At 31.4% G+C, this 20,065-nt stretch overlaps 3 protein-coding genes across 7 annotated transcripts; 2 read left to right on the forward strand and 1 right to left on the reverse strand.

Moving 5' to 3' along the window:
- The first annotated feature begins 3,370 nt into the window (after positions 1-3,370).
- LOC107623153 (uncharacterized) lies at positions 3,371-9,319 on the forward strand. 5 transcript variants are annotated; one of them, XM_016325315.3, is made up of 16 exons: positions 3,371-3,836; positions 5,007-5,107; positions 5,213-5,320; positions 5,621-5,656; positions 5,849-5,959; positions 6,084-6,167; positions 6,249-6,367; positions 6,758-6,859; positions 7,271-7,387; positions 7,469-7,534; positions 7,739-7,805; positions 8,199-8,252; positions 8,434-8,529; positions 8,632-8,658; positions 8,778-8,813; positions 8,901-9,319. In XM_016325315.3, the coding sequence occupies exons 2-16, from the start codon at positions 5,051-5,053 to the stop codon at positions 9,045-9,047; spliced, it is 1,227 nt and encodes a 408-aa protein (XP_016180801.1). In that variant the 5' UTR covers positions 3,371-3,836; positions 5,007-5,050; the 3' UTR covers positions 9,048-9,319. The 5 variants fall into 5 exon arrangements, with proteins under 5 accessions (XP_016180801.1, XP_016180802.1, XP_088360203.1 ...); XM_016325316.3 differs by having other exon boundaries at positions 3,810-4,007; XM_088504077.1 differs by having other exon boundaries at positions 3,813-4,281.
- A 1,520-nt stretch (positions 9,320-10,839) lies between these two features.
- LOC107623841 (secretory carrier-associated membrane protein) lies at positions 10,840-14,549 on the forward strand. The gene is made up of 13 exons (XM_016326228.3): positions 10,840-11,061; positions 11,659-11,724; positions 12,072-12,185; positions 12,308-12,370; positions 12,562-12,595; positions 12,763-12,885; positions 13,125-13,187; positions 13,296-13,389; positions 13,504-13,549; positions 13,648-13,715; positions 13,848-13,896; positions 14,065-14,130; positions 14,239-14,549. Exons 1-13 carry the CDS (start codon positions 10,999-11,001, stop codon positions 14,323-14,325), a joined length of 936 nt encoding a protein of 311 aa, XP_016181714.1. The 5' UTR covers positions 10,840-10,998; the 3' UTR covers positions 14,326-14,549.
- Positions 14,550-15,330: 781 nt separating this feature from the next.
- Positions 15,331-16,210, reverse strand: LOC107624018 (uncharacterized). The gene has a single exon (XM_016326452.3). It carries the CDS (start codon positions 16,180-16,182, stop codon positions 15,727-15,729), a length of 456 nt encoding a protein of 151 aa, XP_016181938.1. The 5' UTR covers positions 16,183-16,210; the 3' UTR covers positions 15,331-15,726.
- Positions 16,211-20,065: the final 3,855 nt, after the last annotated feature.

The raw sequence follows: 20,065 nt of genomic DNA on the forward strand, positions 1-20,065 counted from the left end.
TCTATAATTGAGGAGAAAGGCAAGTAAAAGGATTCTCATTCATGAGGGAAAAAAGTACTATTGCTTCTTTTTTTAGAGTTTTCCAAATCTCTGTGGCATGCATCATAATAAGCTCCATCACATGATGAGTGTGAGAGCCTTTTTCTCTGAATCATGTACATTAACTTAACTCCGTGTGAAATGTGACAAAGATTTTATATATATGGTATGAGGGGTCAATTTAATTTTCCCAAGATATTAATAATATCTCTGAAAAGTTCATTTAAAGTTTGAATTCTCTAACCACAGAGGCACAGATCTTGAATAAAAAAAGTAAAATATATGTATAAATAGAGAGAAAATTAAGAAAGAGAGGAAATTAGGTGAGGTTGGTTCTCTACCACAACTTCTTTTCAACAGAATTCTTAATTAGGATAAGCAGATCATTATTGATTCTACCAAATTTCTTATATATTACACAATGACATTGTCTTTTTATAGCATTATTATGATACTTAAAAAGTACTCCAAAAACACAGAAAATAATTTAAAAATGGAAGAAAAAATAGTGTTATCCACACATATTGTATAATGGTGTGTTATGCAAAATTATAGGTATATAAATTTATAGTCCTGCAAAACGCAACCTGTATTTTATTAGAAACAAAAAAAATAATAAAAAAATAAAAAACCAAAATGCAAAGAGTTGGCTAAGTATACTAGTATTATTAATATTATTATATTACTATTATTATTATTATTGTTATTAGCACTACAACAAATTATTATTATTATTATTATTATTAAGTTTATTGTTCTGTTAGTGTTTATATTTCACCAAATTTTTAATCAGGTCTTTATATTTTCTTTTCAATTAGATCCATATATTACTTTAATTTTGTAATTAAGTTCTTCGTAGTGTAGAAAATATTAGAGTTAATTGAATATTTTTTCGTAAATTGAAGGTATTTATAATTAAAAACTTAATTAAATTTTTGACCGCATGTATTTTGATAAAAATATTATGTTAATTTTAACATTTTTAATATGAAAATGACGTAATTACAAAATTAAAAGCAGTATAAAAATTCAATTAAAAAAAAATATAAAAACTTAATTAAAAATTTAATAAAATTATAAGAACCAACAGAATAATTAAACTTTATTATTATTATTAATTATAATTACTATTATTAAATACTACTATTGTTATTATATATTATTGTTGTGTGCATTATTATCATTATTATTATTATTATTATTATTATTATTATTATTTACACGAAACTGTATATTTATTATTGTTATGATTATTCACCGTTTTAGTTATATTATTGTTACTGTTAGTTAATATTAGGAATAATAGTACTATTAATATTATTATATTATTATTAGATTATTAGTATTAGCACTTCTGTTATTGTTATTATTATTACTAGAACCTAAATACTATATAAACATCCACTTTATGGTGTAATATTAATATTTTTTCTGTATATAAAAAAATGAGCCCCAAAAAACAGGCATTATCAACATGTTTTCAAAAAAAAAATTTATTTTTATGTGATAAATCATAGTAGTAACAAATCAAACTCTTAATTGAACTAACTTTGTCTTTACTCAATCTTAGAACTTAGAAGTTATAATGGTCCCTCCCTCCCGAGATTGAGCAAGAGGAAACAATGGTCGTTGAAATGTTGACTCCTGCTGTGTTTTTCTTGAGAAGGGTAAATAAAGTGTTTAGAGAGACATGAACCCTATTGCCATACCTTATACCTAGGTAGGTAGGGTTACAACGTGGCCACACATTACTTTACTTGAGCTTCTCCAATTGCATAGGTATGCACAATCACAATGCACGTGTCTTCATCTTACTCAATATGCCTAGCTTTTTATGTTTAAAAAAATTATATCAATTTAGGTTAACCACCAAAAACGTCCCCGAATTATTCAGACGCTGACAGAAATGCACCTAAATTCTACTATCGATAAAAATATCTTTAAATAATTTAACAATATAATAACAATATCCAACAGTAAATATATATTTTTAAAAAATGTCTTAAAAATTGAATTTTGATGTGATTTTTTATAAGAATAATTAAAAAAATAAGATATTATTATTCTTAAAATTTGATAATTTTTTTCTAAGTATATATATTTTTTGTGATTTTTTAAAAGTATTATTAGTTGTTAACAAAAAAATTACAAAAAAATATATACACAACGAAAAATCACCACATTTTAAGGATATTAATATCTCATTTTCTTAATCATGCTTGCAAAAAATTGTACCAAAATTCAATCTCTAATATATTTTTTGAGAAATATATATTTAATGTTAGATAATCTTGTAAAAAAACTAACATTAAATATGTATTTCTCAAAATATAAATTAGAGATTTAATTTTGATGCAATTTTTTGCAAGTATAATTAAAAAATGAGATATTATTATTCTTAAAAATTGGTGATTTTTTGTTAAGTATATATTATTTTGTAATTTTTTAAAAGTATTATTGATTGTTAACAAAAATAATTATAAAAAAATTATATACTTAACAAAAAATTACTAATTTTTATGTATAATAATATATTATTTTTATAATCATGCTTGCAAAAAATTGCATCAAAATTCAATTTCTAAGGTATTTTTTGAAAATATATATTTACTGTTGGGTATTGTTGTTGTTTTTTTAAATTATTTGAAGGTATTTTTGTCGATAGTAAATTTGGGTGTATTTTTGTCAGCGTTTAAATAATACGGAGGCATTTTTTGGTGGTTAACCCATCAATTTAACTAAAATGTATTTTTAGTGTATGTTAAAATTATAGAAATTATTTTTAATATGGAGGTAAAGATAGTATTTTGGTTAAAGATGGATATTTGAAGTGTACTATAGTATTATAGATGTATAAAAAAGATATTTAACATGCATCTTATGTATTGGCAGATGATGACATGTGTCTAACACGCACCCTATGTGTTGTCAGGATATGGGAGTGGATCTTTTTCAGTAAAAAAAAAACTGGATGGTATCCAGTGTTCAATCTAAGCATTCATTGCTCTCTCTTGTTTATTTCTAATCCCATTCATAAAATCAAAAGTGAGAGATCACACTGTATTTTATCAAGTGTTAAAAAAATTGGAAAGAATCCATTTCTTCATGATATTACAACACACACCCTGCGTATTGACTTTTTATCTGCAAAATCCACCAAACTGAAATTACATCAAATAATCTCATTTTTAACAAAAATACTAATATTTTTTTTATATAAAAAAAATTAACCTTAAAATTATTATTGTTATAATTTGTTCAGTTGATAATTTTAATATACATTTTTTTCAATAAAATCACTTAATTATGGTCCAAATCAAACATGATTTTTGGAAATAACAATAATCACTTGATTTATGGGATATTTATTCTTGTTCTAGTAGTAGCGTGAGAAAAACAAGGGTACTAGAATCCAGGGGAGGAGAGAGGGGAAAAAACAGAAGCAGAAAAAAGTGCGATAGAGTTTAGTTTTGAGTGAGACAGAAGGAGACGGCGACTTGTGTTGGTGTTGGTGTACCCAAATTACAAATCCATCAAAAATTTATTTTTTATTTTTTAATATTAATAGTTTCTGGAGCAGCTGGAACGAACTAACTCATACTTACTTTATTTCTTACTAAATATTTATTTATTTATTTAATAATTATATAAGACATCATCGTCAAGAATGGAACGGCAAATGTCAAACATGGTTTGGTTTTGGATGAAGATGAATTGACACGACTGGAACTACTTTCTGCACCTGTCATCACTTCCTTCTTCCTTCTTTCACCATTCACATGCATTCACCTCCAAAGGTTCCTTCTTTCTTTCTACTTCTCTCTCCGATCCTGGGGTTTCGTCGCTTCACCCCTTCCTATGTGATCTTCAAAGTTTGTTTCTTTTCACTGTTTCACGCTTCCCCTTTTCAATTTTCTCACCTTCTTCGCCTCCATCTCCTCTCCTTTCTAGCTCAGCTGAAGATCCAGGTTTTTCATAAAACGGCGGCGAAATTAAAAATAAATAATTTGATAGTAAATAAAAATAACAACTTTGTTATAGCTGTCAATTATTTTACCTTATTTATTTATTTGAGCTGATGGTGCTATGTTCACTGTTTTGAAGTGAAAGTGAAACTTTACTCTTGTTTAAGTTTGGAGGAGAAGGAACGTATCTGAAGAATGTTGATTTTAGATCTGATTGAAGCGGTCAATTAATTGTTGTTACACTCTTATTTTTTCGGTGCAAGTTATCTTTTTTCGAGTGCGTGTTTTAATTCGCCTCTTTTTTCTATTCCGGAGAAAAAAACAAAACTGGATTTTGATTTAAGGTTTTAGCTCAGTGTTCTTGCCAGCTGCCACCTCTTGAGTTTTCTCATCTTCACTTTTCGTTTTTTTTTTTCCTTCATGCAATCCTTGTTCATGATTGTGCTTCTGTTGTAAGCCATATGATTCCTCTTTCGGGAATTGCTCTCGTTTAGCATCTTTTACTTTATTTTTTAATTGTTATTGTTATTATTTGTTGGAAGCATGGTTGGTGTGAGTGTGATTAAGGGGCGTGTTTAGTAGATTCTGGTATCTGAGGTTTTCTTGCCATGATTGCCATTATTCTAAGCATGTGTTCTCTCATTTAGCTGATTCTTCTCTCTCCAATTCACAAATATTTTGCTTCTTGTCATTTTTCATATTGCACGTGCTTGAGTTTCTTGCATAAAATATATATCCCCTTTTTATTTTATCTGTACCTTAGACTTTGGATTACAAATGTTAGAGAATATTAGGATATTTGAATAAGATTGATATGGATATTAGGCATTTATTATTTGATTGTTTTCTGATTTGTTCATCACCTGTAAAAGCATATGATTATCAAGTTTATTATTCTTGAGTTATTCACATGAATTCTAAAAATAGACATGGTAGCTTGAAAGATATTGTCTTAAACATTGGCTTCAAAGTTCCAACACTTCCTTTTGTCTCTGCTAGCAGTTTCTTATGAAGGAGTGAAGACTGGATAAAAGACTGAATTTCCTATGAAGCCTCAATCATGGAAATGGCTGACGAGAAAAAAGAGTGGCTTGGCTGATGGGGTCTGTCCTCTTTTCTTTTACTATCATAAGGAGAATTTCTAGTCAGCAGTTTTTCATTCTGATTCATAGGCTAGCTCACTAATTTAACGAAACATATTGGTGCAGGGAAAGTCGAGTTTCAAGATGAAACCTTTGCCTTTTATGGCAGTTTTGTGTACAGTAATGCTATTCATTGTGTATAGAACTACAAAATATCAGTATCACCAAGAAGAGGTACGAGATTGAAACCATTCTTTTTAGATGTCATCATATGTTGTTACTAAGAATCAGAATGTTGATTTAATATTTGGCTGATAGATATTTAGCATTGCATAAGGGATCAATTCATGTTAGTACTTTGTATTGTAATCATGTCAGTGTACTCATTTGATCACAAAATGTCCATTGATTCGGGAAAAAAGAGATTTCTAGGTTTTTTCTCCTTCTCATTAGACACCATAAATTGGTATATGGTATTCTTACTGAGTGTGCTAACATAAGTTCTGTTCTGTGTTTATCACATGCCATTACCAGATAGACAAGAGATGGAATTTATGGGGAGAAGGAAAGGTACATACTTGTTCATCTGGTTGCCCAACCAGCCTTATTATTTTTCTTTTTTCCAGATTTGATCATTGATGCATTACGATACAAAGGCTCTGCTGGTTTTATGGCTTTTGTGCTGCTGAACTATGATTCTTTCACCTCAGATATATGTCTATTTGTTTTCCTTATCTATTGGTACTTTTGATGGCATTCCAGGGATATTCTACAACTTCAGGGAAGTTGAGAGCCTTGCCGCAAGGTATAATACATGCTAATTCAGATCTTGAGTTAAGGCCCTTGTGGTCAAGAAGTAGTTCGAGGTCAAAGGTTAGCATCTTTGTGCTGTTTTTCCAGAGTTTTAGTTCTATTGGTAAACCCTAATGGGCATTTTAAAAATTATTTTTCAAAATTTGAATTGCTTCAGTAACTAATTTTGAATATTAAATTTCAGGCTAGTGCTTACACCAACCGTAACTTGCTGGCAGTTCCAGTTGGTATTAAACAAAAGCATAATGTTGATGCCATGGTGCAAAAGGTACTTGCAAGTTACAATGGTTCACTAGAATTTCAACATTGTTTTGAGTCAGCAAAGCTTATCCAATTTCATTGATTGCAGTTTCTTCCCGAAAATTTTACTATTACTTTATTCCATTATGATGGCAATGTGAATGGATGGAGGGACCTTAATTGGAGTAGCAAGGCCATACACATTGTTGCTGTAAATCAAACAAAGTGGTAAGTATGAGACTGGCCACTGGTGGCTGCATTTTTTGGTCTGAAAACTTTATTGTGAGCCCTTTTTTCACTGCTTTTGTTTATTTTGAAGAGATAATAAATGGGGCATGTCATGAAATGGATTTCTTGAAAATTGAAACATCTGACACAGAGTGAGCCAGTTATGTAAAATACTGTGGTAGAAGGAAGATTGTTTTGGCTTCTGTCTTCATACTGAAATCAAAGTCTTAATTTATTACAAAGTATGGGAATCTTCTGGTTACAGTTTATAGATGATGATTGAGCAATGTACCATTGCCTTCTTTGTTGTGGTGGTTTCCTGAGATGTAAACTTGCATTTGTTGCATGGTTTATTTTCTAAACTTACAATATCAATTTGGTTTTTGTCAGGTGGTTTGCTAAAAGATTTCTGCATCCTGATATAGTGTCTATTTATGATTATGTCTTTCTTTGGGATGAGGATTTAGGAGTGGAGCATTTTTCTCCTTCAAGGTATGAGTAACACATTTGTGGCTCTTTCTCTACTGGTGCTATTTGATATTTGAGTGCTGTCTGGCCAGCTTTTCGCATGAAATATTTTGACCGTTTTATATAAGCAGGAATTTATGGTTTGGGGTAAATGTGATACTAAAACGTCCCTCTTTTAAAGAAAAAATGATCAGATAGTTTTATTCCCAAAATTTTTAAAATTTTTAAGTTGGAGGAGGTAGACACTTAATTACCCTCATTAGATTATTAAGCATGCTTGAGATTGCTATTTGGTATGGTGGAAATAGAGGTTATTTAACAGGCTTATACTCTTAATCTTGTTTTAATTTAAAGCATATTCATAACCTTTTTGATATGCTTTTATACTCATCAAATCAAAGAGATGGAATTGAATATGATCTTCTGTTTTTACAGATACCTTAAAATTATTAAGGAAGAAGGTTTAGAGATATCTCAACCTGCCCTTGACCCAAATTCAACAGAGATACATCATAGAATTACAATTAGATCTAGAACCAAGAAATTTCACAGGTGACCTTTTATGAGAGACTATTTAAAAGTTCTTGCTAATCTATGTGTCTTGATACTTACACTATGTTTTGATTGATGCAGAAGAGTTTATGAACGTAGAGGCAGTACGAGGTGTTCAGATGCAAGTGAAGGGCCACCATGCACCGGGTAACTTTTACGTTCCTGATTGATCTTGCTCATGCAAGTCCATTGATTGGAATCTTCTCCATATATTTAAAAAGAGAAATCACGCTATTGATTTTGTTCTGTTTTAGTTGACAGCCTTGTAGAAGGCTATGCCTTAATGATAAAAGCAATCAACTTAAATCTTTGAGTATGAATGACACTAAGCCTTAAACACAACTTTTGTAGGTTTGTCGAAGGTATGGCCCCAGTTTTCTCTCGATCTGCCTGGTATTGTACTTGGCATCTTATACAGGTAATGTTTCCAATGTCCATACAAATCTTTTTGTAGCATGTCCAAATATTGAATCTAAGTTGTGGTAGAAGACGAATCATGAATTTCTTTGAAGACTTTTTCTCCTCTGCAAGTTTTCCATCTTGTTACATATAGTGTGAATTACTGCAAATTTTATCTGAAAATCATCTTTGTCGTTTCAAAATTTCAGTTCTCCAGGATACCAAAAAATGATTGCTAGTTTGCTATAGTTTTAGAAAAGAGGCCATGTATGGGTTTTCTGCCTTCATATAGCCTTTTTTCTTTATGAAAAAATTTTGTAGTTCAATGTTTTCTCCTGGTTACCAATACTATATTTCATGTTTTCGGCTTTCAATATTTGCAACTCATAGTTATTGTTTGTGTTTTCTCCAGAATGATCTTGTCCATGGGTGGGGAATGGATATGAAACTAGGATATTGTGCACAGGTGAGCACTACACAACTTCTTACACATAAGTCAATTCCAAAATCACCATCATAAATCCATTCAATTCATTTGATATATCATCTACATTAGGCTGACATGGACTTAATTTGTATGTTCTTGTTTCATTCTTAATATTTTTTGCAAGACAAGTATAGCTAATGAAGTCAATGTGATTTTTCAGGGAGATCGAACAAAAAACGTTGGAGTAGTTGATAGCGAATACGTTGTTCATAAGGGAATACAAACTTTGGGTGGGAGTGGTCCTGATACACAAAAGGTATTTGCCCCTTAAATACTAGGACATACCTCTTGGAATATAACCTTATTTGTTTTGACCTCATTGTTTCTTGAACTAATATTTTTATTTCCCATTTTGCAGGGTTCAAGACTTAAAAAAACAACAACGGTAAGGTTTTAACTTTTAATTGACATTTGGATAGTTCTTCTCTACAATCTAATTTCATTAACAATCCTAGTGTTTTCTGAAATTCACTTTCTTGATGGCTTTCTTCCTTTGCTTAACAGAGACAAGGTGGAGCAGCAATAGATGTGAGAACTGAGGTGAGACTTCTGAACTACATTAAAAAACAAAGTCTTGTTTTCCATCTTACAAATGATTCTGTTTTTGTTTTATCGCGGACTAATTAGATACGAAGACAGTCGACGTGGGAACTTGAAACCTTTAAAGAGCGCTGGAACAAAGCTACGGCCGAAGACAAAAGCTGGGTCGATCCGTTTCCAAACAAGAGTAACCAACGGCGGGTAAGAAGACGGCGCAGTGGCTCGCAGTCTTAACTCTTTTAACGGTTCATTTAACTAATCCGGTTGGATACTTTAAGCTTCAATTCACAGGCATCAGCCATTTTTATAGGCATATAACTTAGTTTGTGTAGTTGAACACTTGATTCATTCAATTTAAAGGAAAAGAAATCACATCTTTAGTTATATTCTTTTTTGGTGTTGTGGTCCAGATTTTCTTGATACCCTCTTTCTATGTAATTATCATGTATTCAGCTTCATGTGTTATCAATATATAGATCAAAAGAAGGGAAGATAAATGTTTGCCATCTTCTTGTAGTGGTTTGACTTTGGTTCTGGCGATATAATGGTCATTCATTGCCTAATGAAATTAAATTGAAGCATTGAATTTGGTGTTTGCCTTGTTGAAAAGAGAAGGGACACATTTGCAATCGTCTAGAAGGACATGCAATGCATGAAGGGCGTAAAGGGCACGTTTGTGTGGCTGCCACGCAATAATGTTCATTCATTCATATTAAACTTCTGGTTCAACCATTAAACTTCTAAACCAAATCATTATCTAGCTTAATGTTAATGGATATTTAATTGTTTCATTATATAATGTTCAACCATATTTTGTATACTCTGAAGATTAATTATCAAATTAACTATTAGTATATTTTAAATTAACTATTAGTATAAAATATATGTCGAAATACGAAATATATAACGAAAGTATGTGAGACAACACATGTATATATTTCTATATATAATATGGTCATTTTTTGTGTAAACATAGCATTATTTAATACTATATACTAAAATCACTCACATAATACATAAAACTCGTATGTATGCTAATGAGTTATAACTTAAATGATATAGTCTCTTCATATATATTTAAAGGTTGCGGATTCTAGAAAATACATAAAACTCGTATACTTAGGTTGGACCGAAATATTCTGTTCATATTATACCTAACAATCTGCACCATAAAAAATAAAATAAATTATGCATGACAATGTTTTGAATTGAACAGTTGAAAAATTATGCAATTACAAATTAGCTTCCAATCAAATTGTATTTTGTGTATGTTTTAATTCTAACTTCATTGCGGAAAGTCAAATTTGGACTCTTGACCCTTTCTTTTTCTTCAATAAATTCTAGAACATTTGAAATGCTTAATGTCGCTGCCCAAAAATCCTCATATTCAGAAAAGATAAAATGTGCAAATCTCGATTTCAATTTTCTAATATACTAGAAAATTAGACAGTTCACTTTCTTTGTTCATGAATCTGTTATATAATTAATTAAAATCCTTAAAAATGCTGAAACTGAATGAATAACAGAAAAATGTAGTAGTAGTTGACCTGTAACATGGCACAAATGAAGCATGCCTAAGTGGTTCCGGTACCAGATTAAAATCATTTATATATGTATAAAAAATCAAATTAAAGGAATGAATGTGTACGTTTATTTAATTTAATATGACATGTTTATAACCAAAACAATTAAATCATAATAAAAAAAGACTAACCTAAAGTGAATTGATTATATATAAAAGATTTAAATGGTGCTTCAATAAAACCATGCTCTGTTTTTATTATTTACACAAGTCACACAAGATGCCAAATACATATGAACGATGAAATCAACAACTAATCCGTGTAATTAAATATTTTTTAAAAAACATATTTTTCTTTTTTATCTTTTTAATGACAACGAAGTTGAAAACAGAGTCTCTCTCTCTGTTTCTCTTGGAAGCTGCGTACTAAGCTGACCAAAGACCATTCCTTTGTCTAAGTTGCTGCCATTTACTTCTTAGGCCTTTTCAGCCATTCTCTTGCATAAGAAGTTTCAAATTTTCTAACACCACCCCCCCAAAAAAAAAAAAATCCATTTTTTATAGCCCTATTGACTTTCTTCTCTGTTTTAGATCTTTGCATTTCTGTAGTTCCAAATTCCAAAGCTAGTTTCTTGGTAGCACCCTCCTCAACCTCCTCTCACAATGGCTGGTCGCTATGACAGTAACCCTTTCGCCGAAGAAGAAACCGAAGTCAATCCCTTCTCAGTAAGTCCTTCCCACCACTGCTATTTCTGAAATTTAGTTTTTTTGTGAGCTGGGTATGCAATTTTTTTTATTCTATTTTATATTATTTTTGTGAATTTTACCTGTTTCAGTGATGTTTCACACTCAACAATTCATGTATAAACCTTCTGGGTTTTGGGGTTTTGGAAATTATTGTGCTTGGTTGATTTGTCCGTTGACTTGTTTCATACGATTGTTGATCCTGTGTATATGTGTTAGGAAGTTCTAGTTTTTATTTGGTTTCATAATTCATAATTCTGTGAAGGATCTCATGTTAATTGCATATGTTTTGACCTCATGTTAATCCCTTGAGCTCAAATTCTTGCGTGATAAATTCTAGGCAATCCTTAACATAAACAATAAGGTCAAACATTAATGGTATCTGTGAGACTATGGTAGTCAGATATTATCATTGATGATTTTCTAATTTAGCTGTTTGGTGCTTGGGATATCTTATTCCTAGCTGGAGTAGTTTCTTCTTAAGTTTGCTCTTTTTCATGGAAAATTTAAGGACTTATGGCATATATATTTGCTCCATATGCTCCTGCTTGATCCTTCAAATTTGGTATACACTAACAGGATCCGGCTGTAAGGGGTAAAGCATCAAGCCCGTCAAGTTATAGCGGTGGCGCATTTTACACTACAGTATGTTAAAATGCATGATTTTAAAAGTCGTGATTCGTGACCATAGGTGATTGATTATTCATCAGGGAATAATCTTGTTTGTTCAATTTTAGTTGCCTTTTGATGGTAATATTGTTCAAAGAGTAGGAGGATCATGGATTATTTTCTACTTTATTCTTTATGTTATCTGATCTTCAGAGCTGGGTCCATGACCAGCTTTCTTTTTAAGGAAGTATAGTAAATGTTGAATGTTTCCGGGCACACTTATAAGGGAAATTAGCTTAAAGAAAAATAGTTATCTTGACTATTTTTCGGGGTAAACTTCAACTTGTTTCCTATACCTTCATCCTAATGATTTGAAGTTGCAGAATCCTGGAAGTGTCGCCCCTGCCACCAATTCAAGGCTCAAACCACTTAATCCTGAACCTGCTGATTATAATTATTTTGGTGCGACCGTCGATATACCTCTTGATGCATCAACAGTAAGTAATAAAATTGAGATGTTTGAAATCTCCAATCATCTTTTTCCTCATTTATAATTATATCTCATGTATGTTGAAACAAATTTAATGTGGGTTTTCTAATTATGTCTGTTCAATATTAGGACTTGAAAAAGAAGGAAAAGGAACTTCAAGCCAAAGAGGCTGAATTGAGAAGACGAGAACAGGTTTATTTTGAGAATCTCATATCTTTCTGTACATGTTATCCCTGAGAATTCCCTTAATGATTATGTTGATATTCATTTTCAGTTAATTCTGACTATATGAAACATTGTCTATTAAATTAGTGATTTCTTACTAACTATGTGTGCCTTAAAGTTTGCCTGTAATTTAATTTATATTGTTCTGTCAAATGTAGGAAGTCAGACGGAAAGAGGAAGCTGCTGCACGAGGTATTTTGCATTTCTTATGAGGCTTTTTGCATTTTTTTTTTGGGGGGGAGATAAGTTTCCTTGTCCTTGTATCTGATTGTTGCAATGTTGCCACTTCAGAATTCTATGAAGCTTAAACTCATGTTTCTTGCTTGGGGAATAATCTTCCATTACATTTTGTTTTGCAGCTGGAATTGTAATTGAGGAGAAGAATTGGCCACCATTTTTCCCAATCATACATCATGATATTACAAACGAAATTCCAGTTCATCTTCAACGAATGCAATATGTTGCATTTAGCTCATTGTTAGGTATGTTTGCCAATCTTGTGACGGTATTGCTTTAATTTGCATTATCATGTTGTTTTCAGGCTAGCAACTCTTGAGGCTTTTTTCCTTTTCATTTCTTTTATGGCAGCATTGCTTTATTACATTTTGACCTTAAATAAAATGTATCTATAATGTGTATTCTGCATGTTATGTTTTTAGCAAATAATGATGAAAGAACGCGATATGATCTACAGTGAATGACAAATATTGATGCGATACAGGTCTAGTGGCATGCCTTTCTTGGAATATTATAGCTGTCACTGCAGCTTGGATCAAGGGAGAAGGTCAGTTTAGATGGGAGCAATAACCTTTCCAGGTTAACGAATAAGCTTGTGTTACATATCTGACTCTGCAAATTCCATGCGCATGGAACTTGTTCTTGTTTCTTGTAGGTGTAAAAATATGGTTTCTTTCTATTATCTACTTCATAGCAGGCGTTCCTGGAGCATATGTCCTATGGTACCGCCCACTATATCGTGCTTTCAGGTAATTATTTCCTATGCTTACATGCATTAGTTCCACGGTGTTCCCCATTCTGATAGATCCTTCTGTTTTGCTTATGCTCTTGATTTTGAATCTGCCCTGTTTCTACTTTTGCAGGAAAGATAGTGCTTTGAATTTCGGATGGTTCTTCATGTTTTACATAGTAAGTTCACTATTATGCTTAATGGTTAATGCATGTAAAGCTATGCTTCCAACATGGGATGGATTTCAATATTACTATCATCTTTTTTTTTTCTACAGATTCACATTGGATTCTGCATCTTAGCTGCAGTTGCTCCTCCTATAGTATTCAAAGGAAAATCCCTGACGTATGTTTATATGTGTATACACTTCATATAACATCACTATGCCTATATTGCATTTTTTCCATGTTTTCAAGAGCCTGGTGTTACTCTTATTGTTTTGGCCTAATGTTTCGTGCTGTTTACTTATCGATGCAGAGGCATTCTGTCTGCCATAGATGTGATTGGTGATCATACTTTGATTGGAGTAAGTAACCATTTCTTTTTCCTGCATGCTGCTTAATTAATTGTCATCTGTTAAACATTGCCAACATCATGTTTGACACAAACCATGTAACATTGTTAAAGCGCATGCTGCAAAATCCAACCGATCAAAATCGTGTCTGAATATTTGTTTTGATCCATTTGCTTGTAGATTTTCTACTTCATTGGATTCGGATTTTTCTGCCTTGAAACGTTGGTCAGCATCTGGGTTCTTCAGGTTTGTTTATGCTCTTCAAAATTTTGAATCTTTTTCTTTTTTTCTTTTAGGGTGACTATGTTCTTAGCACATGCTCACTATATATACTCCTTTGGTTTGAATACACAGCAAGTGTATATGTACTTCCGCGGCAGCGGCCAAGCCGCCGAGATGAAGCGGGAGGCTGCAAGAGGAGCAGTCAGATCTGCATTCTAAACACACACACACACACGGATGATATAGGCCTTGTTTGCATTTGGATTCATATTGTAAATTACTTAGCTGCAGAAAATGATTTGTGTGTTTTTTTTACACGTTGATGATGATTGTTAATTTGTTAGTGTTGTACTTATATAGTGGAATAGAGCAAACAAACATAAAGCCATGGCTATAATTTATTTCGAGTGAATCCTATATATGTAGTTTTGGTTTACCATCAATGGATTGGTCTGGGTCGTGCATTTTCTCCATTTCACACCAACATTTACTTCTCCAGCTCTGTATTTGAGGTGGAAATTTAGGTGCAAATTAACTTCATGTGAAATTAATAACTAAAAGTCGTTATAACTGCACTCTGTTATATTTGGATTTATATAGATTATGCTACATGTGTACTAAAATTAGTTATTAATATAAAATATATACTAGAATATAAACACATTTTTATTATGGATGAAGTTGTAGTTGTAGATATTTTCTGCCGGAAAAAATTTAAAAAGAAAAATAAAAAGAAACGCGGTCACTCATTTAAAGCCCTTCATGCCTTTGGTTGGAGTAGATATGTATATTCAATTATTCACATCGTTCAATTATTGAAGAAGATAGTACTAGCAGTACTTACCATTAAATTCGCATTATGATATCTCTATTCCCCCAAAATCCATTAACATTGAATTAAAAAAAAGAAGAAAATGAAAATGAACGTATTGATATTTCTATTTCTTAGTATTTAATAATAGTAATATGAGTTTTAATATATTTGACCGGTCGTTAACAAACATGGTCTAGAAAGTTTTATTCCATTAATGGAAAGAAAGAAAATATAAAACCTCAAACAAAACGTGCCGTTTGGGAATGAAGGTTCATATATCACATCTCCGACCCAAAACCTTAGTCTCTCCTCACATGCAATTTACAATTAATTATGTTTTAAACAACCAACAATAATATCAAATGAAAATTAAAAATGACCAAAGTATACATAAAAAGGAAGAGCAAATCTACCTCTAATATATCTGTCATATATATATATAGTAAGCAAAATTACAGTAGTGAACAACCATATATAAAAATAAAATCTCCTCATCCACAATATATTGTTTTTCCAAACCTATATAAAACTAGAAATATCCAAAAGGGCACTCCCAAAACAAATCCACCGGTACCATCATAATTCATACATATATGTTTATTTATCTAAAAAAGGAGTATGCATGCAAGAAACTGAAAAGTTCACAATAACCATATATATGTAATTAAGTTTCACACACATTCATACACGAGAATCATTTTAAGTGTTCTTAATGTTTAAGATATTTTAATAAAAATTACTAAAATACCCAAGACATTGAAACACTTGAAATGTTTCTAACAGTATTCATGTATGATATGACTCACTCAGCAATAAGCTATGCACTTCTTTTTGCAGTCAATGGTGCAACCGCCTCCGCCGCCGCCTCCGCCGTAGCCCTTGCCGGAGCGGCTGTAGGAGGTGAAGCACTTAGCAGGACAAGTGATCTTCTTCTGGAAGCAAGGGCCTTTGTCTTTGCAAACAACGGTGGGCCTGACAACACCACCTCTGGAGTAACCACCACTTGGTCCACCGTATCCACCACCATAACCTCCTCCTATTCCATTCCCAAACCCGTTTCCAAATCCGGGTATGCTGAACCCACCTCCTGGCCCAAAGAAGGGCCCAATACCACCTCCGTAGTTGGGGTCATCGCCACCACTCTTAGCGTGCTTCTTCTGTTGATCATCACCGGAAGGTTTGGATCCGGGTCGGGTTGCCAAAGAGGGTGAAGCTATGAGGAGTATAGAGAGCAAGACCAAGATGACTTTAAGGGTATTCATTTTTAATTTTTGTATTGTTGATTGTGTGAAGGGACTTAAGTATTTAAAGAGAGAAAAAATGATATATTAGTGGAAATGATAATACGTGTACATTAAAATCAGCTATTAAAATTAAGGGAAAAACTCAGGTGCAGTTGATTTTATGTGAAGTTGATAGTTGAGAGTCGTTAGATGAAAATTTAATCAAATCAATCAAATTATCTAACGGTTTTTAATTATCAACTTCACATAAAATTGACTGCACTTGAGTTTCTACTTAAAATTAATTATCACTATATAATACATATTAAAATATAAATAAATATTAAAAATAAATTAAATTATAAATATATTTATATATAAATATATTAATAATTAATTTTAGTAATTTTTTTTAATATTCAAGTAATATTTTTGTAAGTGGGAATGAGAAAACTATGCATTTATTGGGAGGGTGTGGTATGGGTGACAGGTGGGGATATTTATCATCTTTTGGTAGGTTGGTTGCAATTATTATTACTCTTTTTCTTTTCTCTCTCTCTTCCCTCTCTGCCGTTTTTGGTTTAAGGACAATTGAAATTTTAATGTTAATGAATGATGTATAACAAAACATGTGAAACCAATATTTAGTAGTGTGTCATCTTTCTACATATATACATACATCTCTTCATGGCGCTCAAACTAGTATACTAATAATTTACATTACTTGGAAATTAGGCAAATCCTTTTGCTCATTCCGGGTAAAACTTCCTTTATAACACTAACGTGCAAGTTTAATTTGTTGGCTTAACTTTGAAAATTTAGTGCTAATTTATTATCCAAATAACTTATCTCATAGATGTGAATTCAAATTTTGTGAGTAAGATGGGAGAAGCGAAGTCATGGATGAAGCGTTAATTACTTCCCCACCAAGTTGTACTAGTACAGGTTGATGTACAGAATAGTACTAAATGGCCTTGCTAAAAGACATTGTAGATATTAAGGTATTTAATGGGAAAAAATATAATATAATATAGATGTATATGTTGGAAGTTTTAGAAGTCTTTGATGTTAAGAAAATGGTCCAATTAAGTACAAGGTTGCCATAACGTTAGGCATCTGAATTGTGAAGAGGGATGGATAGATATTTGCATGGACCAAGGCCTTGAAGAATTTAATGGAATTAGGTAACAACCCATTATTGATTCATCTTAATTACATTACTAGATCGTGGTCATGATGATGATGATGTGATAGTCATGAGATGCGTTGGATAATTAAGTGCAACCCCACCTTTAGTGGTTGCTAGCTCGCCCAGCTGTGTAGCTGCTTCAATTCCTCATGAACCGCTTAACCGTACATACTTATATATCTATTTGATTATTAATTAATTATAAGAGCATAAAATCTTTGACGAAACACCATATAAAAATCCAAATTTTCTGCCTCATATCTCAAAAGTAATTTGTCCTTAACTATTAAACATGATCTCATCACCTCTTCCATGTTAATCATCGGCTTTCCATGATGTCAACCTTTGAGGCATCCGAAATCTCACCTGCCACCCAACATTTATATATTTTTTATGAAGATTCAGGTAAAGTCGACTTCACGTGAAGTTATACTTGAAAGCTGTTAGATAAAAATTTAGTTAAATCAATCAAATCATTTAATAACTCTCATATATAATTTCAAGTGAAATCCACTGCACTTGAATTTCCACCGTATATTTTACATATAAGAATACATGTTTTATTTCTCGTCCACTGTTCCTGTAGATATAATTTAATGACGCACATGGCTCTGGGAGAAATAATACATGTCTCACATACTTATTTCATGCACAAATTAACGCGTTCCCCAATATACGGTATATATTAAAATATAAAATAATATATTAAAAATATTAAAAAATTATTAAAATTTATTTTTATTATTAGTAATTAATTATTAATATTTAAAAATATAAATTAAAAATAATTATTAAATTAAAAAATTAAATTAATAATTAAAAATAATACATTTTAATAATTTTTGAATATTTTTCATATTATAAATATATTTATATAAATATATAATAATTAATTTTAATGTATAGATAGTAATTTTTGTAGTGATAATATTATAATAGTTTAAACAATGAAGATAGGGATGGTTGGGTTGTAATAATCCTAATCCTAATAGAAAAAGCCGACTTTGATATTCATCCTTAGCTTATTCATTCACACAACACGTATACAATTTTACGATACATACGTAGTTCAATTTGATGGTTTTGACATTGGTGCATCATCATGATTCACAAGTCATGAGTCAGAAAGTCATAAACCATATGTACTATATATTCCATGCATGAATAATATATGTTATCAATTGAGAAAAAGTTATTTTGGATTCAGCCTTAACTAAATACGTACCCTAGCTAACATAATTAGGTTTACAACCTAATGAAGAAAATGACTTTGGTTTGATTTAAGAGTACGATTACAAGCTAGGGTACTTTGACGTAAATGACTTCAAATCAATCAACTAATAACATCTTGTATCTTGTTAACAGCAAATTAAAGGCATTAATGACATAAATGGATCTTGAGGAATTAATAATTGCCTCCCATACTGTGGACAGATACTTACTTTCCATCAACTTCTTATTTTATTGTAACAATTAATTTTCTAAACTTAAAAAATTATAAATTTAATTAAATGATTTTTCTAAAGAGTAAAGTATCGTTTTTATCTCAAACGTATGGGGTAAATCTTATTTGTGTCCCTAACGTTTAAATCGTCCTATTTGTATCCCTAACGTTTGTAAAAGTGATTCAATGTTATCCTACCGTCAATTACACATCATGTGCGCTTTAGTTTGAGTTTTAAACTTTTCTTCTTAAAGTTAGAATACAAATGTCTGAGATAGAATCGATGATCCACTCCGAAAAATAACTCATCAAAAGTTGAAACTAATTCCTACAACATTTATAAAATTCACTTTTCTATGGATATAATTGAATCTAAACACAAATATTGGGTATAATATTAAAATCGAACACATTCAAGTGAGACCTAATTGAGAATGAATACATCCAAGTGAGAATAATTGAAAAATATAATCTGATTTGTTAGTATAATTGATAGTATGATAACATTGAATCACTTTTATAAACGTTAGGATACAAATAGAACGATTTAAACGTTAGGGACACAAATAGGACTTACCTCAAACATTAGGGACAAAAGCAAAAGCGATACTTTACTCTTTTTCTAAACGAATACATATAACTTGAGGATGAAAAAGCAAATTGTTTGTGTTCTTTAATTTTCACATAGGCAGAATCTATAGAGGTGGTTGTCCATGGAGTGCGGTAGTGTGTTCAAAAAGTCAAGAAATTCTCATGTGAGTGAGCTTTCCACCACTTAAAGTTGAAAGCTGTGAATCATTCTTGGTCGATCCTGTGCCAGACACTCCATCATGGGATGGGAATGGCATCCATATAAATATACCTTAAAAAATTGCAAAAATATTTCTAAACTTAAAAGCTAAAATGAATTATTACAATAAAAGTTTTTAGTAGCTAAACCGTTAATTTATTTATTTAATACAACTGGAAAGTGAATAATTAATATCACAGCTTTGCAAAAGCCAGAGTCATGAATGAAGAAGCACATAGTATATATAAGATAAGTTTCATGTGAAATGAGGCTTTGTTTTTGTCAATTAGGCTCTCAAAGTCAAAAGAAGATAGAGTACGTGGTGTAGCAAAATCAACGGGATATTGAATGCATTGAATTGACTTGTGATGATGAAGAAAACAACCAATCTTCAAACACTGTGATGCACTTGCACCCTCTCATTAATACTCTTTAACTCTTCATATCCTTATCTTGCAACAAACATCTCATTTTCAATACTACCTCTTCTCTTTGCTCT

The sequence above is a fragment of the Arachis ipaensis genome, chromosome B10, assembly GCF_059453495.1.
Source record: "Arachis ipaensis isolate K30076 ecotype BB chromosome B10, ASM5945349v1, whole genome shotgun sequence".
In the NCBI taxonomy this organism is placed as follows: domain Eukaryota; kingdom Viridiplantae; phylum Streptophyta; class Magnoliopsida; order Fabales; family Fabaceae; genus Arachis; species Arachis ipaensis.

What these genes read in the sequence shown, in the direction of transcription:
- LOC107623153 (XM_016325315.3), top strand. Translation starts at nt 5,051, where the DNA reads ATGAAGCCTCAATCATGGAAATGGCTGACGAGAAAAAAGAGTGGCTTG. An exon ending in GAGCATTTTTCTCCTTCAAG is followed by an intron (nt 6,860 to 7,270) that starts GTATGAGTAACA and finishes CTGTTTTTACAG; the next exon opens with ATACCTTAAAATTATTAAGG. An exon ending in CAATAGATGTGAGAACTGAG is followed by an intron (nt 8,814 to 8,900) that starts GTGAGACTTCTG and finishes CGGACTAATTAG; the next exon opens with ATACGAAGACAGTCGACGTG.
- LOC107624018 (XM_016326452.3), bottom strand. Translation starts at nt 16,182, where the DNA reads ATGAATACCCTTAAAGTCATCTTGGTCTTGCTCTCTATACTCCTCATA.
- LOC107623841 (XM_016326228.3), top strand. Translation starts at nt 10,999, where the DNA reads ATGGCTGGTCGCTATGACAGTAACCCTTTCGCCGAAGAAGAAACCGAA. An exon ending in AGCTTGGATCAAGGGAGAAG is followed by an intron (nt 13,188 to 13,295) that starts GTCAGTTTAGAT and finishes TGTTTCTTGTAG; the next exon opens with GTGTAAAAATATGGTTTCTT. An exon ending in GGTTCTTCATGTTTTACATA is followed by an intron (nt 13,550 to 13,647) that starts GTAAGTTCACTA and finishes TTTTTTCTACAG; the next exon opens with ATTCACATTGGATTCTGCAT.